Source organism: Danio rerio, chromosome 5, assembly GCF_052040795.2.
Source record: "Danio rerio strain M-AB ecotype USA chromosome 5, GRCz13ab, whole genome shotgun sequence".
NCBI lineage: Eukaryota > Metazoa > Chordata > Actinopteri > Cypriniformes > Danionidae > Danio > Danio rerio.
Window position 1 is genome coordinate 38670906 of NC_141025.1, and position 23102 is coordinate 38694007.

Consider the following 23102-nt stretch of genomic DNA (forward strand, 5'->3'; position numbering starts at 1 on the left):
TGCATGCTTGTTTTCTTTGCAGCTGCTCCTTTTACCAGCTGTTTTCAACACACCAGTAAATCACCACCAGATGTAATGGAGAGAGAGCAAGAGGATGAGGAGCAGATGTGTGTGACAGACAAAAAGGAGAGGAAGATAAAGACAGGAGGATGACAGAGGAGGAAGGAAGTTAAGTATCAAGATATAAATTCTTTGTTGTTCATTTAAAAGAGTGAAAACATGGTGAAAACATGAAGTGTGAAGAAAAATACACTGTATTACATACACTTCAAGATGTTTGAGTCAGACCTAGATAATAATTCATTCTTTTAAATGTCACAAAGCTTTAATCTTCATGAAATTTCGCCTGATTACAATGTCTTTGTCCAGAATGAAGCATTTAGAAACATTATGAAAACAGCCTTGTGATATTTTATTTATTACATACATCATCTTGTGGACTTTATAGCTCTTAAAGTTAATGTGTTGAAACGCACCTGTGTGTCTAGTTAAGGATAACATATCTGGGTTTATATTTTAATGTAGCACACACTAAATGAGTATTTTTTGCTAATTCATGATCTAAATTCTAATACTTTATTTGAAGGGGTGTTCATAAGACTATAATGACACCTTTATAATCTGCATATGACATGCCACGAATATGAATGAGATTTTATGCATGCTTATGACAACTGTCATTAAATGTCATTCACCCTGTTATGACATTTTAAATGCAAATGTGACTGTTTGAGATGTCTTTATTATGATAACTTGACCTAAAAAACATCACAACCTGGAATTACCTTTGTTATGACAACTTGACATTATAAAGACAGCATACCTTGACATAAATCTGACATAAACATGATTGCCATGCAGCCATGACAGCTTTAATAATATCTTTCTTCACTTTAATACTGTCACAGCCAGGCCAGGTTATCCCTGCTCCTAGTCACCTCGATCACTGTCATCTGAATTCTAATCATAAACACGTCATTCCCAATCATCACTCCCGCACCATAAGAACAATCACCAGCCCTCACTCAGTGTCCTGCCTCTTTGCTATTACGGAAGACAGCACTCTCTCTATGGTCAGTATTTTTTAAATCTAGTTCTAGATTTACTTCCTTCTCTCGATTTCCAGTGTCTGCATCTCTCCCTCCTGGTTTCTCCTGGTCCCTCCTGTGGTTGTCGTCGATCCTCTATCCGCATATCTGTGTGCCTGGATTCTCTGCTTTATCCTCCGGTCCCCCTGGTCCATCTGGTCATCCATCTCCATCCTGCATATAAGTTTTATTGAGTTCTGTTTACCTGCCATCCTACATAATAATCTGTTGTTATACTTGCATCGCTGGTTCAGTCTCTTCTTGTGACAAATACAAAGGTGCACGTTGAAATTAAAATGTCAAACATTAAACATTAATGACACTGTTATAAAATTATTTGATAAGAATATTGACACTGAAACATTTTTACTGAGGAATTTTAATGACAAATTCAGTTTGTTCCACTGAAAACAGTGATCATGAAACTATTCATGGCACAATTGTAAAGTCATGTTTATGACAGAGTTATGACAAGTTATACTGTCTTTTAATGTCAAGTTGTCATGACAAAGACATCTTAAATAATCATATTTGTTTTTCAAATGACATAACTGAGTGACACTTGCTAAGCATCCATAAAATTTAATTCATGTTCATGACATGTCCCTAATAATTGTCACGATCACTAACGATCCAGCCTGTGCAGATTGCTGGTAAACACACAGATCACATAGGACTACAAATCTGCTGGTAAGAGGACTACAAGAACCAGTCATGCACCACACACACACACAACCAGTTCCTGATCCTGACTGATTGCAAATACACAGCTGATGATCATTGATGGACTATTTATACCCCTCTGTTTCTCACACAAGATGCTGAGTCTTGTTATCGGTTTATGTGACATTACATCGCATTTTCCTTGCGTTGTCTTGCCTGGTTTTGGCCCTCGCTTTGTTTTGCTTGTTTTATTGTTTATCCCTGTCTGCTGCCTGCTTTCTGACCGTTTGCCTGTTATTTTGACTACTAATCTGGATTCGCCTGTATACATCTGTTTGCCCCCATGTTGACCGTTGCTTTCCTGACCATTCTGCTCAATAAACCTGCATTTGGATCCACACCCCTGTTGTCAACGTCACACCATTGTTACAATAATGTTCACGTTTGAAATTTTGACATTAATATTACTTTGTAAATAAAACACAGGTGTTTCATAAAAACGTTTTACTTAAACTTGTACAGAGAAAATTATTTTGATAATATCTTTTAAATGGTGTCCTAATTTTTTTGTACTGTACAAAATAAAATATGCAAATATAGCAAATTAAAAAAAGCAACCACATGCTTTAAAAAAAGAACAGAAATGATTTGAACTTTGGTATATGATCAAAAAACATTTTGACATGTGTCCTAATCCCCCCTCCTTTACCCCCCTGTCCCAAATGCCCGTTTGTGCAGCTTTCCCACACAAATATATTCCCACATGATCAATTTTCTCTGGAAAACATGTGTTCGTTATTTAAAAACATGTATTTTTAGTATGTATCTTTTGTGAATGCAATCAAGAGAACTTTCATGTACAGAAATGGAAGGACATTTAGGGGTTTATATCGGTATAATATGAGCCCCATCATGTGCAGCATGTCAGCAGCTCAGCAGGGACAAGAACTGGATATGCTGTGTTTTTCTTCTTTTTTATTGTGCGTGTGTGTCCAATTTTCAAAGGGAATAGCAAAGAAAAGGACATGTTTGACTGCAATGATCCTTTACACATGCACTTTTATTTATATAACTTTGTTTGGGGAATTTTAGAGCTTCGGTCGAGAACTCCAGCACTCTTGATTCCTGTACATCTGTCGGAAAGCTCTGTAACTAAATACTGTTGCTACATCAGATGTTTTTAAATGTAGCCTACCTCGTACTGGTAAAAATCTTGTCCCACATCCAGTGATCAGCACAGACATGCAGAAAACATCTCTCTTTTTCCTAACACTTGTTTCAAAGAAGGCAAAAAACTTTACCTAAAAGATTACAATGTAGATTTTTGTCATAAATATCATTACATTTGATACCGCAGAAGTCATCGTCTATGTCCGGTGTTTCAGAACACTCTTCCTCTGCAGATGATCCCATTCCCGGCAACAGATGATCTGTTAATATCCTGTTAACTCTTTTGTCAGCTGTACATGTAAATGTCACTGTGTTTCCTCAAAATTAGGCACAGTTATGTCCTAGAAGTTTATTAAAACCTGTTTACCATTAACTAGCATGGTAACTCCTGACCTTCTTTTTGCTATGTAAAGGTGAATTTGGTTGCACTTCATTTTAAGGTGCCCTTGTTAAAGTGTAACTATTCATTTAACTACAGAGTAATATTCATGTTTTTACATGTATATATATTTAAGGAGTCTTAAAATGAACTAAATTTTACAAACAAAAATTTAGACCTTAAAATGTCGTAAATTCACTGAAATATGGTGTTGTATGTAAGTCATACTTTTAAACAGATCTTAAATTTTCCTTTTCCATGTAAAGCTACTCAATCATTACAACCAGAGGAGACGAAGTATCCAAAATCTATACTCAAGTAAAAGTACAATTCTTGCAGAAATTTTTACTCAAGGTAAGTAAAAGTAACAATCTTAAAAGTTACTTGAGTAAGAGTAAAAAAGTATCTAATGAAGTCAAAATTAATCGCCCTTCTGTGAATTTCTTTTCTTTTTCAAATATTTCACAAATGACGTTTAATAGAGCAAGGAAGTGTCTGCGGTATTTCCTATTTTTTTCTCTGGTAAACGTCTTGTTTTATATTAGCTAAAATAAAAGCAGTTTTTAATATTTTTAAAACCATTTTAAGGTCAATATTATCAGCCCCCTTAAGTCAAATTTTTTTAATTGTCTAAAAAACAAGCCATCGTTAATGATTTGCCTAATCGTCCCTACTTGCCTAATTAACCTTAAACCTTTAAATGTCACTTTAAGCTGAATACTAGTATCTTGAACAATATCTAGTAAAATATTATGTGCTGTAATCATGGCAAAGATATGTGTTGTGATAAAATCTTCTTTTTGTTAATCAGAAATTTGAGAAAAATATACAGGGTGGCTAAATAAACACCATTTTTTCTTGAAAAAAATGTTTAAATCTTATATTCTTTTAATGGTTAACAGTGTGAATGACTAATATGTGCAGGGCTAATCAGCCATCAATTAAACGGCAGTTTCTTTAATTATCCCATAGTTAATATGTTGAAATTAGGATAATTTTGACACAACCACTGTGTTTTTTTCAGGTTGTAGCTGTAATTTAAGAAGCCTATATGTTGCGATGTCAGTTCGATGTAAAGTACAGCGTGCATCGCATTATTAAACTATTCTTGTTGAAATCTTGGAGTAAAAGCATAGATTGAACTCAGATTAAGAATTCAGAGGCCCCTGGGCACAATGTGTTGTAGGCCCCCTACCTGGTTGCACACCAATTGTTAAATTAAAAAAATAAGAATTACATAATATTTTTAAAATAAAATTAATCTATAACGTATTGCCCGCATTTTTAAAGTAAATGATATACAGTACATATATTTCTAGTCTACAGAGATTTAACTAAGTTTTAAAGCATTTAAAGCACACTTTGTGAAAATGGTAAAAATTAATGGATTTTAATATACTTGTTCAAGTTCACTGAAGCAGTAAAAAATAAGGGTATTTATCATTCAAACATAAGCGTGCACGCTCTAACCGAATGAGGGAGACCTCTCGTGACACAACCTCTCCACTGCAACATCTTGCGATATTTGTAAACAAGTTTTATGAATCTGTTGGAATATCAATCAATTCCATGCGTATTCAAAAAAAAAAAGGTCAGGAGAGGTTTTTCTTCAATGTCAAAAATTGTAACAATTTATTGGATACAAATGAATATTTCGATTCACAGAATTCTGTTATCCTCAATGCAATGCAAAAGTTATATTAAGGAGGTGCGCAACAACTTTCTTTTCCTGACTTCAACTTATATAGGCAGCTGATATTAACAGGTGGAGTTTAGTGAAATTCGTCATTTGTCAATCATTGTCCAGTACTCCATTGGCCGAACACCAGACATAAGTCCTCTTTTTCTACGAATTCTCTGCACAACAATAAAAGCATAAAACTTTTTGTGCTCTGTGTTCAGTTTTAACACCTTTCTTCACACAGGAAGTTTCTGCAGAGCTGAATTTATTTTTGGACCAGCATTTATCTACTTCTGCAAAAATGCTAATTAGTATGCACAGCATCTCACACACAACAGTAGAAGTTCAGTTAATATATGACCCTTACATGACCAATACAAATAATTGCTTAATTAAAAGTAAAAGAGACAAAAAATATAAAAAAAAATGATTCCTATTTTCTAACAAATCCTATTTATTATCATTTGACAGTAAGGGAGGAACGCCGTGAAATGTAACGAAGTAAGAGTAGTGATTTATCACTATTAATTTACTTGAGTAAGATTAAAAGTATAAATTTTTAAATGTACTCAAAAAGTGCACATTACCAGCGAAAGTTTCAGAGGAGAAATGGTTGTGTCCGACTGAGCTTGGTTGAATTGGTGAATTGGTTCCTAGCCAATTCAACTTGCCAATGTCGCCACTGGCTTGCTTGGTCTTGGACTTGTGGACCTGCACATCGATGAATTTTCTCTTCAGTGTTTGAATTTTCATCAGTAAAAACCAAAACTGAACTGAATAAACTGAACTTCAACTCTGAAAGCTAAATTGATGCAGTTTTATTTTACTAGAACTTCTATGTTAAGCTGCTTTGACACAATCTACATTGTAAAAGCACTAAAGAAATAAAGATTAATTAAATAAAACTGAACTAGAAACTTGTGAAAGATCATTTATTTGTTTAGTACAAGATTAAGAAACAAAATACTAACTTGATAACTTGATCGTAAAGTAATAGAAATTGTTAGTCTCTTCAGAATTTGAGGTCATCGGTTTCCAATATCATTTCATCAAATGGTTTTCCTGTTTAAGTTTCAGGTTAGTTTATTGTTTACACATATGAATAGCATTTTAAAACTGAAAAACATTTAACAACAGTTTTACGATTATGAGCTGTAAATCATCACTGTATTTTAGGGACTGTCTGAAGTTAGTCTGTCTCCACCGAAGCTTTAGACAATAAAGACTGTGACTCATTACAAAAAGTATATTGTGATGAAATAACCTTGACCACAGTACTGTATGACAGCATCTTTGATCGGGCAAACGTGTTACGGCAGTGCACGGAAGTGTGTAAGTTTGTGAATGACATGATCTTTGACTCTTTCTGTCATTCAGAGCATAAAAAAACAGACTTCCTTTCTGTGGACAGAACAGCTGCACACTCTCACACACACACACACACACACATGCTTGTATGTGTGATTTATGAGGACTCTCCATAGTCTTTATGTCTTTAATACTTTAAAAATGTTGTACACCATAAAAAATGCTGGGTTCCACACAATTAGTTTGAAGAAATTAAGTTAACTTATTAGTTGTTACAAATTTTAAGTTGATTAAACGTAAAGCAATTACTTTCCCCAAAAATCTCAAGAATTGTCTTATTTCAGCTCATTTTAAATAAGTAGTTTGAACAAACAGGAAACGTCATTTTTTGAGTCTATGGCCTTACCCCTTTCCCAAACCCTCATAGGAAACCTTTGAGAAAATTTAACCAATAGACCCCCTTGAGTATGATTTTCAAACATTTCGAATTACGAGGACACAATGCATGTCTCATAAACCACCTTAAATATGTTACACCGACACTCAAAAAACTGTTTGTTGTTTGTTCAAATTACACTCTAAAAAAAATCTATTACTTCAGGCAGTTGAGGTGCCGGAAAAAAAACGTCAAATAATGTCCGTAAATTACAGACTTTTCCTTACATTTAAATTTCTAGTAAATTTCTGTAATTTACCATCTGTTATTTTATGTAATTTAACTGCCTTTATTTACTGGGGGAGGGAGCTGCATTAAATACAATTTTTTTTACAGTGTACTTATTTAAAATAAGCTGAATCAACATACTTTTTGAGGGTTTTTTGAGGACAACTTAGTTGTTTTATGTTCAATCCACCTAAATTAGTAAAATCTAATAAGTTAACTTAATTCCTTCATGTTGCCCCAACACAAATCGATTGTGTGGAACAACATTTTTTGTGTAGGTCATTATACAGTTTTGACCCCGTAAACCACATAAACAAGTACACACACAAACAAGCCTGTTCACAGAACATTTAGTAAATGCTTCCAATGCGACACCAAATCCTCAATTCTTTCATTTGAATGTGTGTCTCGTGAAGCTTTTCATTAAATCTGAATGCTGGCAAGCATGTCTCCAAATCTCTCGGTGAAAGAAAGAGCCTTTTGTTCGCTTCATACCAGCATGAATCTGATGGACTATGACTGAACTGTGCTCACTGAAAGCAGATATTGAACTCGAACATGTTGTCTGCTGCTATAAAACTGTAAGAGCATGTTTTCCAGCAGACCAACCAAATGCATAGCTCTCTCTTTAGCAATGCCATGACAGAGAGTTCAGAAGTAGCAGTTACTCAACATGAGTTTAGATGCTGTGAATGATGTGTGTCACTTCAGGAATTAGACCTGCTCATGCAGCAGTAATTGCTGTGATTCATTAAAAGCATGTGCACATTTTGCACACAAACTCTCAGCCAGAAACCGAGAAAAGGTGGAGCGATGAGAGAAAGAGGGGGATGGGGTTAGCAAGAAAAAGGAGGTGATTGCAGGGGAGTTTGAGAGAGAGTTGTTTAGCAAGAGAATGAGAGCAAAAGAAAGAGGATAACAGATTGTAAGATAAAACTCCTTGGACTTGCCGAGTAAATATGGGTAAGTTTCTCACTGTTATATATTTGTTTGAATGCTTTATTTGATATGTTAACCTTGCAACTTTTAATTTTGTCTCTAAAGTTATTGAGAGACTGCAAGCCAAAGACAGGCTCAATCAAAAGCCTTTTATACTTATGAAAATATCCTGAAGCTTCGCATTCCTTTCCCACGTGGCTGGCTGGTTTTATTTTCTCTAAAAAAAATATGGTGATGGTGAAATCAGCAGGAATCTAGTTTACCCATTCAAAAGTATGTTAATCAATATCGCATTCAAGGGCAGCTGACACTGCGTGGTACACACACACACAGAGATACTGGACTCACACTCGTGTGTGGAAGTTTGCTAACTGATTTGTTTTGCAATGGACAGCTGAACTGTTTGTATTCAGTCTGGTAAATGTAAATTGTTTTCTCAAAGCTGTTGAATGTCCCATGAGGAATTTTAAGCAGGTTCTGAAGCTCTGCTGTCTATAGCATATATTTCTTTTTCTTTTCACCTTACTGTGTTGTGGAATTCAGTTTTCTTTATTATTAAGGTTATTTAATTTACATCCTTTCTGGTTTATTCATAAACATACTCAATGTAGTATTTTATGGTTGGTATTTTAATATGTCCTAGTCAAAGACGTAGCAGGTGATACAGTATGCAAGTGAACTTTCTTGTATGTATAACACTTTATATTTATGTTTAAAGTACAATTATTTTGAAGTACAAAATACCAAAAAAAACAACAACTCATTAGTTAGTAAACACAGCAAAAATATTTTTAGACCATTCATGAGTCTATACATTCGCTTGTGTAAATTTATTTTAATTCAGTTTTTTTTTTCAGTAATATTATTGACATATGAAAATGTTTATTTGATTTATTTACAATACACTTTGTAAAGTAATGTTTTCTGTCTTTTAGTAGATATTTTATATAACTTGCTTTGTTTACCAAATAAGTGGATAACACTGGATTTGCATTGTAAACATGAAATTAAAGTTAAAAAGTTTTTATTTTATTTGATATATTACAATTTTACTTAAGATACTCCCAAAATAATTCCGCATAAATCCCCAGATTTATTTTTCTCACAAAATTCTTGAAAGAAATAGCAAACAATGTCCGCAGATTCTGTCTGGCCCTAGCCATGACCTAAAATGATGATAATGTTGTGACAATATATAAATATATTTACAGTTAAACAAAGCACTGAGGAAAAAAGTAATAAGCAAATAATACTAAATCTAAATTATTGTTATAAGTAGTCAGGTTGACTAAGTTACTATAAGGTTGATTAAGCGATTAAATCATATTTTTTCATAACATCAATAAATTAAAGTAGTTCACACCACTCAAATATATATATATAAAAAATTGGACTTAATAGATAAAAGATTTAATGAACTCAAAATCTGACTCTACTGGGTTGAACTTAAACTATAGCATAGTCAAGGTCAGATTTATAAGTTGAAAAAGTAAAATAAGTGTTTTGTAATAATATTGTAAGAGGTGTGTTAAATTGTGACTGTGGTGAAGACTAGAGTCTGTGATTATGTTGAGAACGAGCTGAATAATATACAGTGAAATTAGCACATGTTGATAATTTGCACTTAAACATGAATGAATATGTGAGATCATTTAATTTAGTACAAAATAAAGAAATAAAATACCAATAAACTTAATAAAAAATAGTAAAAATAGAACACATATTTGGAATTCTTTTATTTTCATAATAAACTTACAATGTACACAGAAATTATTTGAATTATGGAATAGTAAAAGGAGATATTCAAAACTCTTTGAAAGAAAGAAAGAAAAAAAGAAAGAAAGAAAGAAAGAAAGAAAGAAAGAAAGAAAGAAAGAAATTTGAATCTGCCTTCATCTAATGTTTAGATTTAAAAGTACAAATGCAACTACAAATAAACAAGTATTTAATAAAATTATGTCTAATATGCATATTAAAAAATAATTTAATTAATTAGTAATAAAAATTAGCTGCAGGAGTATGGCAATAACTTTAATTAAATCTTTGAACTCTGCATTATCTTGCCTTAAGTCAAGCATGAGAAATGAAATCAGTTGATTGAAAATTGATTTTTTCTTTTTCTTTTTTTTTTTTTTTTGGCTAACTAAGCGTTTGTCCCACCAGTTGTCACATTTTTTAAAACTCTAAACTCAATGAGCACAGCATCTGTCTTTTGTGGCCATATCATTCACACATTTCATGTTGTTTTCACCCAATATGCAGTCCAATATGCTTCCCAAAAAAAATATTAGATTGTTTTTGTAATATTTTACAAATGTTAACACACAACACCTCAGAATAGCAAAAACAATATTCCAAACCTTAGATTCGTTTAAAACCCCTCTGCTTCTGCAATGATATCAGTTCAAAAATATTAAAAAATATATATTAGTTTTTTTTTTAATTGCTATGACAGTCAATTCATTTAACAAGTTTCCTAAACTCTTAACACAGTTAGTACAACATCAGTCTTTGTAGCCTGTACAGTCAACACATTTCTTGTTGCTTTGGTCCAAAATGCATACAGTTTACACCAATTTACTTTTTTTCCAACTGCTTACACACATTTTTTAAACAGTTTCCCCATTTTTCATAACTTTACACACAATTCTCAAAACTGCACACAAAATGTGAAATGTCTGCAAATTTCCTTGTAACACTATGCATTTAAAATGCCATAAACACATGTCAGAATGAAGCATTTGCATCAAATGGCAAACACTTCTTTCATTCATTCATTCACACATTCATTTTCTTTTCATCTTAGTCCCTTTATTAATCTGGGGTCACCGCAGCAGATTAAACCATCAACTTATCCAGCATATGTTTTACGGAGCGAATGCTTTTATCAGCTGCAACCCATCACTGGGAAACACCCATACACTCTCTTTCACACAAATACACTTAGGACAGTTTAGCTTAACTAATTCAACTGTATCACATGTCTTTGGACACAATTGTGTTTGTGTGTGTGTGTGTGTGTGTGTGTGTGTATGTGTTTTTGTGACATATCAGGACACAAATCTGTAAAATGACATGGGTACGACATAAGTATTACTAAAAGGAGGTGAAATATGAGAACATTGCTGACGTCCCCATTTCTCAAAATGCTTATAAATCCTAGAGAATCAGTTTAATCAGAGAGTAAAGCTGCACACAGTGTCCTGAGATGGTTGGGTTTAGGGGTGGGGTGAGGCAATACAATATATGGTTTGGACCGTGTATAATGAATGGAAACCTATGTAATGTCCCCACTTTTCACAAAAACAAACGTGTGTGTGTGTGTGTGTGTCTGTTTTTCTGTGTACCTGTGTGTGTGTTGGGGGGCGGTCTCATGGGAAAAAGGAAAAGTTTGCAGTGTTTTGTTAGACAGTGTATTGTGTTAGTTTATTACTGTATTTTGAACATTAGTTTTGGGGTTTAGTTAACTATGTGTGATTTGAGCATTAAATTAACTGCCAATTGTGTGTTTTAGGTGTGTCGGTGCATTAAGAGTTTAGGAAACTTGTTAAATGTATTGAGGACGCTGTCAGCGATTGTAAAAAAAACTGTAATAAATAAACAATTGAATACAGTTTGTTCCAACTGCTTAAACATATTTTCAAAACAATGTCTCTTTTTTTTAACTCTACACACAATTCACAAAACTGCATACGCAAAATGCCACACATCTACTTAAAAATGTAACACTGCATTCAAATTGCCATAAACACATGTCAGAATGAAGCATTTGCATCAAATGGCAAACACTTCTTTCATTGTAGTAAATGTTTGAATAAACCATGTAAACACTGTTGTTCTAAATCTACACCTCTTTGCTCTTAAGGCTAATATCTACATTTCAGTACAATGTTCTACAGTGACAGTAAATTGCTGAAAGGAGTAACAGGTACACTAAAAACACCAATGATATGAAAAAACAGAAAATATTTATTAGGCCAAACATTATTTTTGTTTATAGCATAACAAAACACAAACATACTCTATGTAAAAATGTAAAAAAAGAACATATGTTATGCATAATTATTTTCTTTATACAGTAAAAAACACAATTGTGTGTGAAGTTAGTCTCGGGAGGTGAGAAGCGTCCATTTTCTGGAAAAGCGTCATGTGGGCATATAGCTGTCGCCACTGCCTCGCATGGTTCAGGATTGGTAGAGCTACGCATCGATGAATTTGCTCTTCAGTGTTTGAACTCTCAGTAATGATTAAATCACACTGAACTGAGCTAAACTGAACTGAACTGAACTTAAACACTAAAACCTGAACCACACTGTTCCAGTTACTGAACCACACTGTTCCAGTTACTATGACCATTTATGTGAAGCTGCTTTGACACAATCTACATTGTAAAAGCGCTATACAAATAAAGCTGAATTGAATTGAATATAGTTGGTCATCATACACTTACAGTGCTAGGCTCCGATGAATTCCTCAATTATTTTAGAATTTAGGTTTTAGAAAAGGAGAAATTGTGGTATGTTCAAAAGTACAAATTGTGGATAAGTGGAAAACCTGATTTTTTATTTTTAGTTTTTAGGTTTTTTTGGACCAGAAAAGCAATTTTGTGCTTTTTTATCCCTCTTTTTTCTGGGCTTTTTGCTGTTATTGTTTTTATTCAGAATGCTCTTGAGTGATTCATGGATTTGTTCACTGTAAGCAATACTGTAAACCTTCTGTTCTGTCATACCATGTTTCTACAGTACCTCCTGTTGTTAATAGTAAATTTATTGCAATCTCATTTGCTTTTTACTGAAATGCTTTTGAATGTGAACATTACTGTTCATGTGGACATACAGTTCCCAACCAAGAAATGTAGTGCCAAAATGGTGGATTGCATGTTTTGCATGCATATACCTGTAAAACTGAAACATAAAAGTCTTTTTTATTTGTCAACAATAACTAGTATTTGAAACCTAGTGTACTTTGATACACTGCATGTACCTTGTGAAGTGAAAACAAGTGTTATTCTTTGACAATAATTTCATTTTAAGTCAGACTTTCAGTGCTTTGGTAGTTGGTTTAAGTTAGTTTGTGCAGAGAAAGATGTATTCTATTTTGAAATTAAGAGTTAGTATATATTTAACAAAATGTATTTTTAAGAAAAAGTGATCTATTTGGCCAGTTTTGTTTTGTAGGTGTGAGTCTGTGTTAAGAGTATAAGCGCTTGTTAGCCACTGAAAAAAACTAAGAACCATTCCCGAATCATTTTTCCGTTAACTCCATCCATCCAAGCTATTTATCCTAAAAACATTTTTAAAATGTTACTGTACATTCAAAAATTGTAGTTCCTAAAGGCACAGTATGTCATTTTTACCACTTAAGGATACATATTCAGTTTGATGATGCCTTGACTGAGTGTGGAATCATGGGAGTTGTTGTCTTCATTACATTCTACGGAAGTTCATGACGAAATCATGCTTTTAAATGAAATAAAGTGTTCAAGATCTTAACTCAAATGTATATGTTTAGAAAAAATATTAAAAATGCTTTAATACATAGGAAAAATCAACAGAAACATAAAATATATCAAATTTAGTTTAAATTTAAATAATATTTAAAAATATATATTTTAGTGTAGTAATAATAATAATAATAATAATAAATATTATTATTATTATTATTATTAGTAGTAGTAGTAGTAGTATAGATTTTCTGGGTTTTAACATTTTTAAAAAACATTTTGGATAAAGTAGGTAAGCCTTTCAAATAACCACATTTATTGTGATTTTCAGATCATTTAATGAAAACAAAATTGTTGTGCCTTAAAGTGCATATATAAAACACTGTTAATGAAATAACTTAAAATGATTAATTGACTAATTTATTATATATTTTATGAAACTATCGATTCCTTTAAGTTGACTTCTCTGACCCGCAGCTCCATTTATAACTCTAATACGAGTGACTGACTGATCAATTCATTTGTTTCACCAGGAGTCATGTTGGTATGTGGACATCCCGTCACTCTTCTCTTCCTCGTCAGCTTTCTCCACTTTTCTTTTGTGTCATCATCTTCCTCATCCTCATCTCAGAATGCCACTCAACCCCGTTCCACCCACTCTGAAGTGATGAGTAGTTTTGATGAATATGATGAAGTAACCCCCACAGCATCCCCCAGCTCATCCTCCACCAGCGCTCTGGATCTCAACCCGTGTGACTACGACATGTGTGTGGAGCAGCAGCAAACCTGCATAGATCTTGCAAAGGTGGAAAACTGCCTCTGCCCGGGTTTGAGCAATGTCTTCATTCGCCCGAGCCCCCCACGCATCTCCCATCTGACTCAACAGGGTGGCAGAGGAGTTGTGGTGCACTGGTGTGCTCCCACCTCTATCATCACCGGCTACATTGTCCGGGTGAAAAACAAAGACAGAGTTATTAGTAGTAGGGAAGTGGAGCAGCACAAGAGGGCATTGGTGTTGGAGGATGTGGAGGCTCAAGCAGTGGTGTGTGTAGAAGCGGTGAATAATGGTGGCGTCAGCGAAGAGGACGACCAATCATGTGCCAACTTTGAACCCAAGCATGCAGATTCTGGATTAGCCCTGAAACTGGGCATTATTGGCGGAGTGGTGGGACTCATTCTACTGCTGATTCTAGCTCTGCTGTTGTGGAGACATAAAAGGCGACAGAAATTTACAGCCCGGAGTGAGACAGAGGGGGTCCTGTGAGGGTGCTTCATATTGGTGAAGTGATGGAGGTTAATGAATGAGCCTGGACTGATTGGCCGCTGCAAGCGGATACTGGATTATAGAGGGAGTGTTTATGAATGACTCAGTGAGGGAGCAGAGAAGGTGGATGAATGACTCAGCACATTCTTCTCATTCTGCTCGTCGCTGTCTAGTGATATAGGACAGTCGCAAAACTGCAGTCTGTTTGTGTGCTGACTCTAATCAGGGGCGCTATTGAAAAGCTCCACTTCCCCAAAGCTTGAACGCACTTTAAAATTCTGTGGAGATAAGAGTGATAGATTTTATATTTCGTTTTTATTTTTTTACAGAAAAAAAAGGCAGATTTGCAAAATATAAACTTGTTTGTATAGAACCGATTCTGTTTCACAGTTCTGACTATAAAAAATGTTGATGCTTAAAATAGATGAAATCAAATTGTATTATATGTCATTTAAATAACAATAATATATAATAAATATTAAGAAAAAATTTAAATAAATAAACAAATAAATAAATAAAGGCGACACGGTGGCTCAGTGGCTGATGAATAATGAGACTAAGCCGAAGGAAAATGAATGAATGAATAAATAAATAAATATAATTTTAATTTTTTTACAATTTTGATTGTTTGAAGTTGAAAGTTAATATTTAATTTACTTTTTTTAAGAAAAAAATCAAACTTTTGAGACATAAACTCCTTGATTTACTTTCTGACATTTCTGCCTTTTTTTCTCGCAACCTACAGGAAAAAAATAATAATATATAGTAATTTATAGTAAATACTTGTGTTTTAGAACCATACTATAGCAAAGTTCTTGAATAATTCTGTTAAGGTAATGTCATAGTTATATGGTAATACAACATTAGAAATATAAACAAATGACCCAATAGTGTACAAATAAATTATACCACAAAACAAATTTACTGTAGTAAAAACTTAAGTATACTCCAGTGTTCTTACAGTTTATCAGTTCACTGTAGTTAATACTACTACAGTGTGCTGTAGCATTCATTAACAAAGTGTTGTAAGATACTAAATGATCCACTATATACAGTATGATCCACATAACTATAATATGGTTGAAAAACACTATAATATTCACTATAAATTACTATATTTAGTTTTTTTTCAAGTGGGAAATATAGAAATTTGACTTTTTCTCAGTTGTGATACAGAGATTAGCAATAGCAAGTGAGAACTGTATCATACAAAGTCAAAATTGCTAAACAAACTCAAAGATGAAAAGTTAAAAATTGCAAATTAAATAAGACCCTAAATATTTCAAAGTTCACAGATTTCAATAACAGAGATCTCCTAATTATGACACACACTGGAATGTATACTCAGAATTACATTTTATAACCTTTCTGAGGTTACATCTCATGACTTTACAAAAATAAAAATTATGAGATGATTGCTTTCTTTTCTTCTTTTTTGTAAATCCCATAGCAGAAACAGGTTTCTTGTGTTACATTATGCTGCATGTGTTTTCAGCTAAAAAGGCAGAAACACAACTTCCCTCATTTACTGTATTGAATTGGATCAAAGGATTTGTGAACGCAATAGACCATTTTGAAAAAAACATGTTTGCTAAGAAAATCTGTATATATATATATATATATATATATATATATATATATATATATATATATATAAATGTTACGAAATAAAAGTTTTTGTATTTTCTACTTTTACATGTTGATTTACTGATGAAATCAATTATGTTCCCTTAAATGTCACTTTTACATGTGAAAACATTTTTTTTTTAACATATTACATACATTTTCACATACACAAAAACCTACAATAAAATCAGTTTTTCAGTGGCAGACAGTCACCCAAGCTATGACTAATCACTCTAAAGCTGTAGGAAAAATAATGTCATAAAAACACTGACGGGCTGTTGACCACAAAAACACACAGTCCTGTCACTACTAATTATCCTGAGCTGTGACATCAGAAGAAGAGAAGGGAAAATATGTCCGTTTCACATTTATTATGGTGAAGCATCTAGTATAATATGTTGTAATGTTATAATAATGTTAAATGATGCAATCAGTCAGAATACATGACTAATATTAAATTGACATAAAGTGGAAATATTTCTTTTAGAATTAGATGGTGCTAACATGCAGGGCTTCTCTCTCTCTCTCCCTCTCTCTCTCTCTCCCTCTCTCTCTCTCTCTCTCTCTATCTCTCTCTCTCCCTCTGTCTCTCTTTTTTTTTTTAAACAAGGTCCTGGCGTCAAGCCTGACACCATGCTGGCCATCACGATAATGCCCTTGAGGTGTGTTGTTAATACTTGTTGTGGGATTATCATTTCCTCTATCTAACAGAGCACGTATACACTCAAAAAATATTTTTGCTGCTTGTTCAAACTACTTGTTTAAAATAAACTGAAACAAAACAATTCATGAGATTTTGTTGGGAAAACTTAATTGTTGTATGTTCAATCCACTTAAATTTGTAAAAATAAACAAGTTAACCTAATTCCTTAATGTTGTCCCAACACAAATCGATTGTGTGAATTCCAGCATTTTTACAGTGTACACACAAAAACAATGCTGGGTTCCAAACAATTCCTTCATGTTGTCCCAACACAAATCGATTAAGTTAACTTGTTTATTTTTACAAATTTGAGTGCATTGAACATAAAACAATTAAGTTTTCCTAAATAACTGATTCAGCTCATTATAAATAGGTAGTTTGAACTAACAGCAAATATTTTTTGGAGAGTAAAAGTATCTAAAAATTGACATCAAATGTTTATGAAAGAAGCTGATTTTACAGTAGTTTCTGATTTCAGTTTTACCATCTTGACACAATAGAAACAATGCATACAAACTCCAGGGTTTACTTTTGTGACAGTTCTTTAAAGGAACATTGGGTTGCATCATTGTGATCCTAAAACCAAATTTCAGGATTGTCAAATCCTGTTTACTAGAGTCTTAAATGGAACCAACAGTGTAGACTACTGGCTTGACAAAGAACAACAGGTATGCAAAATACCAGTGGCCACAAAAAGCCATTGTTACTTTAATGGTAAGAAACAGAAACACTGCAATTAACATACACTTTTTAGTTTGTTCTGTAGACTACAATGCTGCTATGATAATGATTTGTTGTTGTTGTTTACCATGTCATATAGGCTTCAAATAAAAAGGAATTTATATATCACCAGTAACCATTAAGTTTGTGATCAGTCACTTAAAAATAAACCTTTTTTATTTTATTTGGTTCAAAAACAAAATCACAACTGAACCCACCCTGATCAAATAGATCCCAATCTAAGTTCAAAGTTATGAATAATCCAAAGGGCAGGTTTGATCCAAATCAAATGTAAGATTGGATTACATGGTCTGATCTTAATACAGAATCTCTCTGTTACTTTTGGAAAACCCATTTTCAAGATTTGATCCAATCTAAGATACAAAATCCTACTGAATTACTTTTGAAAAACTGGGCCCAGGTCTTAAATCAAAATCCGAAATATGAAGGCAAATATTATACAATAGTACAACAAATATAGAGTGAACAGAGCTAGATTGTGTTAAAATGTCCCATCCATAGCAATATTTTTTTTCAAATTAGCTACAAAAATGAGATAATGTCAAGCATATTTGTGTCAGGAGTAGATTTTAAGGTATTTAAAAGTATAGTTCACCCAAAAATGAAGTTTTGTCATAATTTACTCTCCCTTCACTTTTTTCCAACCTTTATAAGTTTCTTCTGTTGTACACAAAATAAGATATTTTGAAAAATGTTGAAAACCATTGTACTTCATGGTATTCTATATTATGGATGGTTACAATGGTTACAGGTTTCCAACATTTTTCGAAATATCTTCTTTTGTGTTCAGCTGAAGAAACAAACTCATAAAGATTTGGAACCACTTGAACCACATTTGAGATTTGGAACCACTTAAACCATGCGCACCACAAAAACAAATGGAACTTTCCAGTAAGTCACAGAACAAACTACGTCATATCTTATTAATTTCTGCCTGTTGTGGTGATTCTGTCATAAATTATAGCATTCTAAATTGCAAAAGGCTGCAGATAATAAGGCATGGGATGAAAAGGACTGACTAGATCTGTTTATTCTTCAAGTAAACAGAGAGAAGTTTACCACCAAAGTTCAGTTCACTGCCTCCTTGAGTTGAAGGTATTTGCACTCTCAAAACACTTGTCATAGTGGCTGTGCTGTTTAATATAATTAATACAAAAGTAAAACATCCCAAGAATTCCTAACATTTTCATGAGTGTGGACATACCAAAACACCGCCTCATTTTAATTAGTTGATTTTATGTGGAAGCCGTGGAATGGATCTCATTTAGACGGCTCTAGAAGTAAAGCGATTACATTTAAAGGCTGAAAATACATTTCCTCACCATTTCCTCTCACTCAAGTGGTTATAAAGTTTTAGGAGTTTCTTTTTTTCTGTTGAGCACAAAACTATATTTTCTGAAAAATGTTGGAATAAAGCAGCCATTGACATCCATTATAAGAACACATTTTAGCTATTAAGTGCCTATTTAAAATACTTTGAATGTTTGATATGGTGTTACAGACATACAGTGTCATTCTGCAACTGTTTTGCAGCATATGAAAGGTCCCAAATACTATTTTTAACTGTCCAAAATAGGCAAAAAAATAGTTTTTACTCTCTGATAGTCTGAAATTATGTATATGTTAAATATGCATTAAAACAGTCAGGAAAAAGTGTTTTATGTAAATTCAGACCACGAGTCCACATATATGGACATAATTTTTCTCTAGAAGTACATCATATAAAAAATGATACTTAGGTTTTTATTCTAATTAGGTTCCAATAAGCCCAAATAGCAAAGAGAAATAAGAGAAATAAAAAATGTATGTAAAACACCTTGGGCTCTAAGAGGTTAAGGTTGTCCAAATTAGGACAACTCAAAACTCTGATGAGCTAATCAAAAAATTGAGTTTTATGTAAATTTTGGAAATTCGCTAAATATTGTGGAACATAATCTTTACCAAATATTCTAATGATTTTTGCCATTTCTTTTTAAAAAATATATTATTTTGAGCCATGCAATGTATTTTTAGCTATTGTCAAAATACTCCTCTAACATAGGACTGATTTTATGGTCCCACTTCAGATTTTTTCTTTGTTTTCTTCCGAGATGTTTTTACATTTTGTTCTCTCTAAATAAGGATCTCTAATACATTAACTTGCATTCTAACCAGCATATTCATATTCAACTCTCTTTTAATATGAGGTAACATGTTGTTTGAAGCTTTTAAAAAGTACTTGGCTTACAATCAAATTTGTACTGTAAATTTACTGCATACGTGTTTCATCAGATCTCCCCGTCCAAACTATTTAGCTGTCCTTATCATTGCAAATTCCTTTTCTTTTTTTGCTGTAGGAAATAAAAGCAAAGAGAGGGGGGGTGGGGGTGCAAGTAAAGTCAGATGTTCTTGCACAGCCCAATTTAAGCACTGTTAAATTCTCAAATATGACTAACATTATTTCACTGTTACTTGGTTCTCATTTTTCTCTAACATCAATTATTTTTTTAATGCTACATCCCTCTTAGCTGAGCACCATTGAGCTAGGTAATAGTGGAGTACAGAACACAAAAGCCCAGAGAAAGACATTACAGAGAGCTGACGCATGAAGCCACTTACATATAAGACCCTGCATTTAAAGGGTCACCCTTTACTTGCACTCAAGTGATTCCATACCTGTGTGAGTTTCTTTATTCTGTTGAACAGAAAATAAGACGTTTTTAAGAATGTTGAAAACCCCCAGTCACTGCCTTTATAGTCCACATACCAGTTTACAAGATCTTTTTTGTTTGTTGTTGTCGTTGCTAAACATTAACACAAACAAGTTTGCAGGAGGAGGGTGAGTAAAAGCTGTAAAGTCAAATCAGAAAAGGGGTGCTAAAAAATGGCTTTCCTCTATGGGCGTGTGCTGAAGCCACATTAGATTATTTTACTTAGCCAATGCCAACTATGTGCTGGATGGTGTAAACTCAGGACTTGCACTAAACTCTAGAGTACTGAACCGCAGCTTGCCATAATCCTCTCTCGTGGAGGAGTTTGGGGGATGACAGTATAAAACCACACAAATAGATTTATGTAGCAACTGAAGAGCTCAGATAACTCAGTTTTAATTAAGTTTAATAAATCATGTTTTTAATTGCACACTTTTTATTGGGTTCATTTGCAAAAAAAAAAAAAAACATGATTTATGAAGACAAATATAAATTACGTTATTTGTTTTTGCACAAGAACTCTTCAAATATAAAATGAATTTTTAAAAAATGGTGTTAATCTGTTTTTTTTTTTTTTTTCATTTCTGTGTGTCATTTCGCCATCACGGTGGTGCAGTGGGAAGCACGATCGCCTCACCGCTAGAAGGTCGCTGCCTGCTATTTCAAGCCTTGGCTGGGTCAGTTCAGTTGATATTTCAGTGTGGAGTTTGCATGTTCTCCCCGTCTTGGTGTAAGTTTCCCCACAGACAAAACACATGCTATAGGTGAATTGAATAAGTTAAATTGGCCAAAGTGGATGTGTGTGAATGGGTGTGTATGGGTGTTTCCCAGTGTTGGGTTGCAGCTGGAAGGGCATTCGCTGTGTAAAACATGCTGGATATGTTGCCGATTCATTCTGCTGTGTCAAACCCCTGATTAATAAAGGAAAGCCAACTGATCCAGCCAGGACTTGGACCAGCAAACTTCTCGCTGTGAGGTAACAGTGCTAAACCCTGAGCCACCATGACACTGTGAAGGACATTTTCATCATCTAAATAAATAAATATTTTTTCAAAATAAAAAGTAAAGAATCTCATGTGAAATTAAGGATGAAGGTTCTTCGTGGACTCATTTTTTACGAGTGGCACTTATTAATATTTTGCATTTATTATTATTCATTGCATTAAAATTCTATAATGAATCATATTGTTTTTTATTACAGTTCACCAAACAGTGTTCAAAGTTGAGAAAATTAAACCTCGGGTTTTGTGATGTGTTTGTCTTTTTCATTCTTGCGCAGTAGGTAGTGCTGTCGCCTCACAGCAAGAAGGTCGCTGGTTGGAGCCACGGCTGGGTCAGTTTTTGTTTCTGTGTGGAGTTTGCATATTCTCTCCGCGTTCGCGTGGGTTTGCTCTGGGTGCTCCAGTTCCCCCAAAGTCCAAGGACATGCTATAGGTGAACTGGGTAAGCTAAATTGTGCGTAGTGTATGAGAGTGAATTAGTGTGTATGGATGCTTACCAGATGGGTTGCACTTGGAAGGGCATCCGCTGCGTAAAACATATGCTGGGTAAGTTGGCGGTTCATTCCGCTGTGGCAACCCCAAATTAATAAAGGGACTGAGCCGATAAGAAAATGAATGAATGGCACATGCGATTGATTCCTTATCCATGTGAAAAATACTGTGATCTGCCACCAGATGCCGCTGCAGCATAAACAACATGATCAGAACACAACAGATGGCAAAAGCAGCACTGTTCAGCACAGGAACTGAACGTTACGCAAACTGCACGATGCAACATATATATATAATAGCAGTGTTATGGAGTGCAATTAGGCTATATTTAGGCTATACTATGCATTTTCTAATTGATTTAATTTTAAATTGTTAATAAAGTTAGAGAGATCTTTGAGTTTTACACAAATATTGTCCAACAGAAAATCAAAAGGTCTTTTTTGAACATGAAACCTCATTCTGCCATCAGACTGTCCCAATTTGACTAAAATAAGTAACCGCTTAATTGCATTTTTTATTTTTATTTTTACTTTAAACTCAGTAAATTAACTCAGTGTTTCTCAAACATGTTCCTGGAGGACCACTCTGCACATTCTCCATGTCTCCTTAACCATACACACCTAATTCAGATCATCAGCTCATTAGCAGAGACACTGAAAAACACTGGATTGATTAACTATATACAGCTATACATTTTCACAGAGCATCACGTTTTTTTTAAAATCTGTTTGATATATTAATCCAGAGATTTATCCTCAAGTCAACATATCCCGAATATATATTCTCAAGGTTTTCATTTTAAAAGGTCTTTAAAAATAAAGACTGCTTTACTGCTATCTAAATAAAGATGAAGGCACTTGCATTCCAATTTTTGGGCGATGTTACATTTTTTAAAATGTGAAAACAAAATTAACACGGTCAAGGTACGGCTAGAACTACAATGCACATAAACATTGACACTTTTATTGTGTTTTAACAATACAATCATATTAAACACAACAGTGGATGATATCAAGTACAAAAATAAACAAGAATAAAATCAATAAAAGAAAAGAAATTATGATAAATAATATATAAACAAATATATATATATATATATATATATATATATATATATATATATATATATATATATATATATATATAATTTAGCATTATTTCTTTTCTTTTATTGATTTTGTCCTTGTTTATTTTTTTTTACTTGATATCATCCACTGTTATGTTTAAAATGATTGTATTGTTAAAACACA

At 33.4% G+C, this 23102-nt stretch overlaps 1 protein-coding gene and 1 long non-coding RNA gene across 4 annotated transcripts; one reads left to right on the plus strand and one right to left on the minus strand.

Annotated features, from left to right (window-relative positions):
- Positions 1-722: 722 nt before the first annotated feature.
- On the minus strand, positions 723-3311 carry LOC147844065 (uncharacterized). Its single transcript, XR_015491519.1, has 2 exons — positions 1603-3311; positions 723-799 (listed from the first exon to the last, which is right to left on the minus strand). It is a non-coding gene; the product is annotated as an uncharacterized LOC147844065 (long non-coding RNA).
- On the plus strand, positions 945-15079 carry LOC564748. 3 transcript variants are annotated; one of them, XM_087253836.1, is made up of 2 exons: positions 945-1073; positions 13869-14973. In XM_087253836.1, exon 2 carries the CDS (start codon positions 13874-13876, stop codon positions 14597-14599), a length of 726 nt encoding a protein of 241 aa, XP_087109962.1. In that variant the 5' UTR covers positions 945-1073; positions 13869-13873; the 3' UTR covers positions 14600-14973. The 3 variants fall into 3 exon arrangements, with proteins under 3 accessions (XP_087109962.1, XP_087109961.1, XP_087109963.1); XM_087253835.1 differs by lacking the exon at positions 945-1073 and adding an exon at positions 7825-7916 and having other exon boundaries at positions 13869-15079; XM_087253837.1 differs by lacking the exon at positions 945-1073 and adding an exon at positions 11284-11481 and having other exon boundaries at positions 13667-14973.
- The last annotated feature ends 8023 nt before the right edge of the window (positions 15080-23102 follow it).